We start from the raw sequence: 9387 nt of genomic DNA, 5'->3' as shown, positions 1-9387 counted from the left end.
ATGGGCATGGGCACATGGCTCGTCTTATCCCCCCAGATTCTTTCCCTTTTAGAAGGAGATCCGTGTTCTACGTACAGTGTATTGTCGGGAGAGATTCGCCGATCTACAGCCTATACCTTGACGCCTTCCGACACTGCCATCTGTGACAACTTCCTGACAGAGCAATGGTATCGGATAGACAGTCCAGCCGGGAACGAGATTGTCCGCTCCTGCCCTTCTATGACGCAGTGTGGAACAATGTATCCGATGTGGATGAATGGTATGTAAATGTTGCTCTCTCCTCGATTTTAAAACGTTATATGTGTGCACTTTAACTTAAAAAAATGAAGAAAAAAAAGGCTTGTAAAAATGGAGAGAAGACCCGGAAATCTTAAAAAAAAAATGAACTTTTTACAAAAAAATAAATCCATTGTATTAATTCGCGACTATTTTTAAAACCTATAATGTGGCGACGAATTCCCAGGGGTATGCATATCCTGTCCATTGCAGTGATTATCAATGAATCGATGTTTTTGGTTCGAACCTCGCATGGAGCGTATTTTTTTTTTTAAACAAACAATTAAGTCGTTTATAGTTTAATTTTATTTACTAATTTAATAAAAAATTTCAATATAATTCAATTTTATTTTTTTTGCACCAAAAGCGAAAGAAATTCTTCCAACGTACTGAAACTATTATGCGTTTACATCTAACTATTCCCAATTATCTTATAGGTGTTTATTATATATGTGAAACGCTGGCGGTTGTAGAGGGGGCAGGGGGCCCGCCTCCTCCCTTTGTGTCCAAAAACATACATAAGAAAACTTATTAATAAATCAATTCTTTAGGGTTTGGGATATTGCATTTGCATTACTTATTCCTAAAATACAGCTAAAGTAAGTCAAAAGACCGTACAAAAAAAATTCTAAAACCCGAGAGCTTTCAGGGGCTTTGCCCTCTGTGCCCCCACCCTACCCCAGCTAGTTCGCCCTCCCCCCCCCCCCCTTTTCAAGAATCCTGGATCCGCCACTGTGAATTGTTACTATTTTATTGTAAATATTAAGATAAAACAGACTTAAATATTACAATTTGACAAAGGTATTTAAATGCATTAATGTGATTTTTTTTTCTACGTGCGTTACTTTGTATGTCCAGCTGTGGGGAGCCGACCAAATCATCTGTTTAAGCTATAATTCGTACATACATGTACGATTCCTGCAGATCACGCGCCAAGTACGCTCATCTTCTTTATTATTCTCAACCACAATATACCTCTTTAAATCTGACATTTTTAAATCATTCACAATATTTCAGATTCCGTGGATTAAAAATTGATCTGTCTCATGTGTATTTTCGCAGGCAACCTTCCGTTGATATCTGACGGTGAAGTGGACAGGACAGTGTGTCAAAGTGGAATAAGCGGATGTTGCGAATCTTCGCTGACTATCAAAGTCAAGAATTGTGGGACATACTATGTGTACTTTCTGAAAAAGCCTTTTGGATGTCCAATTTCATATTGTTTCGGTTCGTATCTACTGCAAGAATAACTTTAAAGAGGCGTATTTTGCACCATTTTTATTTCAATCACATATACAGTATATATATATATAAATTTATGTATTTATAATAAATTTTACAATTACTTTTGGTGTATTTTGGATACAGAGTTTATAGCTTATAATTTTGAATATTTGCCCGTCTTTAGGTACACTGTATGTAAATGCAACAACGACGACAACAACAACAACCACGACCACAACCGCTCCTCCGACAACAGGAGGTCCGTCTACGACAACTGAATGTGACAAAGATGACAGAGACGACGACGAGAGAAATGAAAAAAGTAACTGTTGATATTTACACAATAATGCTTCACTAAAAGATTGGTGTTTTTTTTATTACTGCAAGCTTTTGAAAAAAATCTGAAATGGTATTTCAAAAGTGTAGTTGTAATTTTGATTTAATAAGCTAATTTATTTGTAAAAATATTACATTGTAATGACTAGCCTTTTTATTCTTTACCTGTGTTCGACATACATGTAGTATATTTTATGTGTTTACTTTTTAGAACACAAGCATGGTAGACGCTACAAGAAACATGCGATGATGGCATCCGCTGGTCTTGCTTTCGTGGTATTTCTTATACTGCTATCAATGTGCATCTACAAACTTTACAAGTAAGTTGTTATGCCAGAAAAACTTATTGAAAAATACGTCATAGTTACATAACCCTGCAAACAAAATTTGATGCATGCATATGGATCATCCTGTTTTTCTGTCCCTACGCGTATGCATATGGTCATGAGTTTGGAGCGAAAAAACATCGGAAGCTCACACGCATACTTGTTATACAATTGCTTGTGATCTACTGTATGAGAGATTTATGATCTTAATTTCTACCCAAGATCTCTTGAAAATTTTACCAGAAAAATGTAAAATAGAAAGATTAACTTTTTCATCATGGCATATGATGTTTACTTGCTTGATTTAAATGGCTGAATAGTTACGGTTGTCATGTTGCAAATGTGTCTAAAAACTTCATCTAAGGTTAGTGTCAATTGAAGAACGGAATAAATCGTGATAGGTGAAATCATTCTATGAATTCGTTAACAGTATCTCTAGTTTCACAATATATGATTATTAAAACTCCTGAATTATTGATGGTGTGAAATCTAAATTAATTTATATTTTAAAAACCAAATTTTATTTGTACATTTAACTAGACGGAAGAATCCAAAGGCAAACGATAAGGTGGAACCAATCGACTTTATTGAACCTGTTACTGGTTCTGAAAAGACCCCACTTCCTGAACAATGGGTAGTTGTTGTACCGTCCGCCCCTCCTATTCAGCTGCAAAACTCCTTCATCAAGAAGACCGCGAAGGAGGATGATTCTCAGCCATGATTTGACAGAGAGGAACACAAACTGTTGAATTTTTTTTAAAACTGAATGTTATCAATAAACATTGTCATTTGCTGTTCTGCTTTGGGTAAAAATAATTTTTGAAAGCTGGAATATTATTTTACAATAAAAAATTAATTATATTTTTTTTTATTTCAAAGGTGTGTATGCTTACGTAAAAAATAAGATATATTGCTTAAAGCAATATGAGCTGCAACTGTGATGTCGGAAATTTCTGTTGCAAAATAATTGTTATTAACTACTTCAAGGATAGAAAAAAGACCGATTATAAACTTTTGTTGATCATATTTGCAATGAAAGAACTATTTATAAGCTTTGATTGAAGCAAAACTACATTATTGTCGTCTTGTACAATTTTGATATCTTATATAATACTATATTTTCAATTGTACAGAAGTCTTTCTTCTGAAACAATTTAATACTTTATTTTAGTGTAATTGATCATACAAAAAATACATACAAATGTAGCATAATAACATATTTTAATAGCAAAATAAAATTCTCACAAAATGCAGCTCATATTTGCTTAACAAAATCACCTGATTCACTCATATGACATCGCTATCCACACTTTGTAAGGCACCCTTTGTACTTACAAAGTATGGCTTCTCTAAAATAACTGGTATATTTATCTAAAAAAAAAAAATCTAGTATCTACATGTACATGTGAATGGAAGCAACTTGTGTTGTTTCTTTTCACCCCCAACCTGCTGAATACTAGAGGTGGGATTAAGGCCGAATTTAAGTTGTGGCTAATTCGATCGTTAAGTAACGAATAATGCTAAATATCCGAAAATGCCAAAGTCTTTTGTACAAACAGTTCAGGAGCAGTAAATTAGTTTAAATTATATTTTTTGTTACTGTTAATCTCTTTCTTTCAGTTGTTTTATTTTTTTACTTATTTCTTTTTGCGTGGCGGGCTGTCATCGTTATGTTTATAATGTTATCATAATGTGTTACTCCTCCAAAAGTTTTCTCTGACATTAATAGATCCTGCTTGCTAGTACAAATATAGAATGCAATAGAGGACATTTTTTTATCAACAGTGTTTTTGCTGTTAATATTTTTATAATTATATAAAAGTCTGTAACACTATTCAAAATACTTCACTCCACTGCTGGTAAAGTTCATATGTACATATACCTATACTTAAGTAAATGGTTCTGTTTATAGCTATAGATTTTTCATGTAGAATGCGTTGCCTTTAACACGAGGAAACCAATCTATAAATGTTTTAAAAAATAAATGTTGTTTCCTCCCAAATATCCTTTATTTCAAGCCTGTAAGCTATAGTCGCATTGAAGACTTTTTTCTCCATTTTGAATTCATCTGTACATACTTTTCCAATTATTGAGTAGATTATGAAATTTGAGTACCCATCCGATATAAGTAGGATATACGTTTTTATATTTTGAAGTGGTTACATACATGTATGTAAATTTATCTTTTCAGCGAATCTTCATGTAGACAATTTTTTTCTTTAGAGTTTTAAAACGATGGTCACGAGTGATCAGATTTTTCTTCGTCACATCTTGAAAATTCACGTCGTTGTGAGATCTGATTTTTTTTTAAAATTGCTTTATATATTTTTTACTTCAATAAAACTAACGATTGTTTGAGAATTAAGTTTTATTAGAATTGCTGTGATATTTTTAATAAAAAATAAAATATTTTGTGCATAATTTTTCAACCATAAGATAAGAATTGTTGTTGATTTTTATGATAATTCAAATTATCATATTGTACACTAAATATGGTATTATAATTTGCTTTAAAATTTTCTAAAAGATATTGCAGAGAACACTGCTGGGGATTGTTCTACTTTAATAATTACTGAGAAACAAGTATCGAAATGATAATTTCCATATACTTGATTTCATTAACAAATATAATTATTGGCCACCGGAAATGGTGGGGATTCATTCATAATTTTATTACTTTTTAGTAAGTTACCCTTTTCCTCGGTCTTTTTTTTTTTGATAATTCACTTCTATGTGCCTTAATATATAGTTATATACATGTAATGATCTCTTGTATAGTTTTACTTTGAAGATCTGTCAATTAAATTGACTTGACCGCCAGACAACAGAGTTACCGCCCTTGTGCTCCAAATATTCATAAACATCAAACAAACATCCAAATCAAAATATAAAGTAAGAGTAAACGGGAAACGTGCGAGACAATACATAAAATGAAAAATGTCTCTGAAGATGCATCACAAAGAGATTAATGTCTTATGTATTCCTATGTAAAACTATGATCACTCATATTTCCTATGTAACATGCATGATCAGGTTCTTACAAGGGGTATATAGGTTTTCCTTTTACTCTGTGTGAATTAATGATTGGAATGATTATTAAGACATCTCTGTCTGAGGGTATATATCACACCGTTCTTGAATTTTCTCTTATCTAGAGACCAAGGTCGTATCTACCATTGAGGCAAGCGAGGCAAATGCCTCGCTAAAATTTTAGAATTTTTTGAAAAATGAAAAAAAAAGTTTTACCTTGAACTTTAATTAATTACATGTGTCTTTGTACTTTATTAATATTTTCAACTTTTATTTCAATTTCTGTAAATCGATCATTTCACCGGGTGCTTCATTATCGTTTAAAACGCATGTAAAAAAAATAATTCAAAACGTGAAAACTTTCAAAGATCTTTAAGTCAATTTACTAAAACCCAGGTTTCGGGAATTTCCCCCTCCCTCGGAGAGAACACCCATCAGGACACTACCCTAGACCCGCTTGAAACTCGGGTGGCCCCAGATTCCTTTGCCTCACTAAAAAATTGAGCCTAGTTAGGGCCTTGGAGACGGGGACTGGGTAAGGTACTACTTGCACCGTGTTTCTCCTCTAGGTTCCCACTGATAGATAAGAACTGGGTGTCTCAATCTTCTTCAGATTTACTACACCCAGAACCTAACATCAATTCCGTAGGATACTTGCCAGTAGTGTTTGTTAATTTTATTTTGCTCTTACCCTTAAGGTTTTCCATCACTGAAAGGACCAAATTCTCTATCCTAAAATGTCCATTACAGGCATAAAACTCTGATATTAATTTAAAGCATTTTACAGTAGAAAAGGATTTACCAAGAAAACGTTCAAAAATGTAATTAACTAAGTAGTAATTAATTAACAAAGATAAAAGACTATGGGGACAAGTATTTTTTCAAAAATAAAAATTCAAATAATATCAATAAATACTATGGTGGAAAGATGCATAAAAACATTAGAAATAAAATGACAATTGAAAACATTTTTTTTACCAGATAAGTTTTTTAAACTTGATTTTTTTTATTAATTAAAAACAGAGGGATATAACTCTTACCAAAGTTCAAGGTCATAAATTAAGATAAATCCCACCCTTACATGCTAATAGTTATAAATGGGAATTATGTCTAAATATACTAAGTATTCAACATCAATACACCTGATATGTATTCAATTTCATTGAATCTGTTACTATTAGGGATGGAATACCTTAACTTCTTTATTGCTGATTCAACATCCAACTTCTTCAGCTAGATTCTAAATGCCTGACTTCCTCAAAGCACTGCCTTATATCCCCTTTGGTTTAGCTAGTCCATTCCCCTTCACCCAAGGAATTTTTGTGGCTAGTTTGGTTGAAACTGGCCCAATGGTTCTTGAGAAGAAGTCAAAAATGTGAAAAGTTTACAGACGACGGACGACAGACGGACGCCGGACACACTTTGATCAGAAAAGTTCACTTGAGCCTTCGGCTCAGGTGAGAGCTAAGAAGTGTGCGTATTTAGTAAAATGTAGTGAGATTACTGTCCATAATTAGTGATAAAAATTCGATAAAAGGCCCCATCTGTGTGAGAAATAGCTCCATCGCCTGTTTATGGAGGGACAAAGGGGAACTCGAGTATACCTGCATTAACGAAATTCCCTAGGTAGTTGTTTTTGTTGATTCCGGAATTCTTGTCAGAAAACAACTCGTCAACAAATGTCATCGATAAATATTTCTAATCAAAATGTCATAATCTATTCTACACAACAGAAAATCGAAACACCAGAAATTTTAAGAAATGCTGTTCATGAAAATAGGTAAATAATACATGTGTCTGCAATGAGCAATAAGTTTGTTATAAAGCTTTTATTGGATATCATTTTTTATCAGTAGCTCCATTACAGTATAATGAAATTTATATTTTACAGGAATTTTGTATTTACTATTCCTATCGGACAACAGCAAAATCCGTAGTTAGCATAAAGATGTACAATTAATTTCAATCTTTTGAAATTTCTAAAAATAATTAACCAACCACTGCTTTTTAATAATTAATATACCTACGTTGTTTAGTTGTATAAACTTTCAATTTAGCATTCATGTATATTGCTGACAGTCAAATAATATCTCAAGCAATTAAAAGGCGAGTAAATATTGTCGTCAGACAGATATGTCAAACTTTGCTTGCTTTAAATAATGGTATCAATCCACAACACTGCATGAGAGAAATGAATGACGGTACAACAAGACCCATTCTGCATTCTGTGTTTAACAATGATCAATGATGCAGAACTCGCAGAAATGTAGAAGAAATTTCCAAAAACCACTAACTAAATCTACAACTCAATCAGAAACATGTTAAAGCGCCTCCGTTAGATAATTCCAATCTTAAAGAATTATCAAAATATATTGTTGCACGGAAAAACAATGATTGCTTAAGCTTCTTTACACAGATAAATCAGGGGTAAAGCATCATTATATGTCATGCAAGTATGACGTGCAAGGAAAGAAATCCATATTGAGATATATTAATAGTGAATTTAGATTTCGAATTCTACCCTGATATGAAGGCAACAGTTGTAAGAAGTGTGTGAAACATATGGAACCACTTTCTGTTCAAAAGACACAATCAAACATCAAATGCTTGTACTCGGGTAGTACTCCCGATTGAATCCGACCTATATTTAACTGTTATTCTAAAAATATCACTGTAGAAATTGAATTTTGTATCGAGAAATATTGATATTTCACGCGCTGAATAATGGTTTTTGAGTACATCAATTTTTATATGGTATCGTTTTCTACACGGATTTCTTCTGACTGTCTCTGACGCAGAGTGTTTGGACGTCAGCTTCGTAATTATCTCTTCTTTCTTGATCAGATGTTTTAATTAAGTTTACAGAAAAAAGTCACAGCAGATCGACATAAGCAAAGGAGTCTGCCAGTTATTTTCATATTGAACATATTTTCTGGAAAAATGGCCAAGAATGCTTCAATAGCATCGCCAATTTTAATGGACCACACCGTGATCCCAGTAGGGTTTATCATCACCATTGAGAACATATTTTCTTTCCTGGTTCTTTACCGGTGTACCCGTCTTAATTACCAAATTCGGATTCTATCCATCAATCTGTGCATTTCTGATTTACTAACTGGTCTGTCGCTATGTTTTCCACTGAAATTTTACCACTTCAGTGAGAGTTGTGGATTCAAAAAGTATGTCAATTCATTTTTTGTGACCATTTCCTTGCTAACCGTAACAGTGATGGACATTGATAGATGTTTGGCGATCCACTTTGGAATAAAATACTACATCTACATAAGCAAAAGATTTCTAATTTCGGTGTGTACAGTTTGTTGGTTCATTAGTTTCCTGATCACCTACATGGTGTATTTTGATTTCACTGGATATTATGGAGTTCATTGTGAACCGATATTCAGTACCCCTAAAAACTCCATTACCATTTGTGCAAGCTCCTTTCTATTGCTGTCGATTCTGTCAAATGTGATCATGTTCATCTACCTAGTACGTAAAATTCGTAAAAGGTACCTCTACATCAAAGACAAAAATGTCCTTACTCGATCAACAGGCAGGTACACAGAACAAGGCATTGTGATCAAGAAGCTTTTGGCCATAACCGGATGCTTCATTTTATGTGCCACCCCATACATTATCACAACTTTTCCCGTCCTCGATTACAGCACTCCATTTGGGAAAAAAGTTCATACCATTACAGCCTTGACTATTCTTTCCAACAGTGCTATAAATCCGGTGCTGTATGTATGGAGGTTTCGCGAGGCTAGGTATCAGTTGAGACGATCGTTATGCTTCTGGAATCAAAGTTACGTTGAAAAACTCCAGTTAAGGCACAACGAAGAAAATGCATCATACGTCATTAACTTAGGACCGGCGATTCTTCCAGAAAATCACATACTCACAAAATCCAATGTTCTCTGTCAAACATGCTAACTTAAGCCAGTTTTTGTAATTTTGTTCCTTTGCACATGTTATATATTATTATGAATTTATATCGTTGCTTAGAATAGAAATTCGGACATCAAAATATGAGTTTTCGTTTCAATAGATTTTTAGAACAAAAGAAAAAAAATCAAGATTCAATGCAAATGTATTTTGAACAAGGGAACTCTTTTTCTTAATATTTTGGGACGCATCTAAGGACATTTTGCAAGAATTTCTACTCTACAAATGAAATTGCTAGTTGGGAATAACT

At 33.3% G+C, this 9387-nt stretch overlaps 2 protein-coding genes across 2 annotated transcripts; both read left to right on the top strand.

The window, feature by feature from the left end:
• LOC133193104 (oncoprotein-induced transcript 3 protein-like) lies at positions 1–3028 on the top strand. The gene is made up of 5 exons (XM_061329079.1): positions 1–259; positions 1339–1503; positions 1685–1822; positions 2048–2156; positions 2703–3028. Exons 1-5 carry the CDS (start codon positions 1–3, stop codon positions 2881–2883), a joined length of 852 nt encoding a protein of 283 aa, XP_061185063.1. The 3' UTR covers positions 2884–3028.
• Positions 3029–8132: 5104 nt separating this feature from the next.
• Positions 8133–9125, top strand: LOC133193103 (proto-oncogene Mas-like). Its single transcript, XM_061329078.1, has one exon. It carries the CDS (start codon positions 8133–8135, stop codon positions 9123–9125), a length of 993 nt encoding a protein of 330 aa, XP_061185062.1.
• Positions 9126–9387: the final 262 nt, after the last annotated feature.

The sequence above is a fragment of the Saccostrea echinata genome, unplaced genomic scaffold (assembly GCF_033153115.1).
Source record: "Saccostrea echinata isolate AGI-Se365-2 ecotype Australia unplaced genomic scaffold, CSIRO_AGI_Sech_v1 ptg000027l, whole genome shotgun sequence".
In the NCBI taxonomy this organism is placed as follows: domain Eukaryota; kingdom Metazoa; phylum Mollusca; class Bivalvia; order Ostreida; family Ostreidae; genus Saccostrea; species Saccostrea echinata.
Note: the sequence above shows the minus strand (reverse complement) of the source record. Positions and strands in the feature narration are given on the sequence as shown.

Bases quoted from the DNA above. Each gene is read 5' to 3' on its own strand.
- LOC133193104 (XM_061329079.1), top strand. From the start codon at position 1: ATGGGCATGGGCACATGGCTCGTCTTATCCCCCCAGATTCTTTCCCTT. The intron at 1,504-1,684 runs GTTCGTATCTAC...GCCCGTCTTTAG, and splicing joins TCCAATTTCATATTGTTTCG to GTACACTGTATGTAAATGCA. The intron at 2,157-2,702 runs GTAAGTTGTTAT...ACATTTAACTAG, and splicing joins TGCATCTACAAACTTTACAA to ACGGAAGAATCCAAAGGCAA.
- LOC133193103 (XM_061329078.1), top strand. From the start codon at position 8,133: ATGGCCAAGAATGCTTCAATAGCATCGCCAATTTTAATGGACCACACC.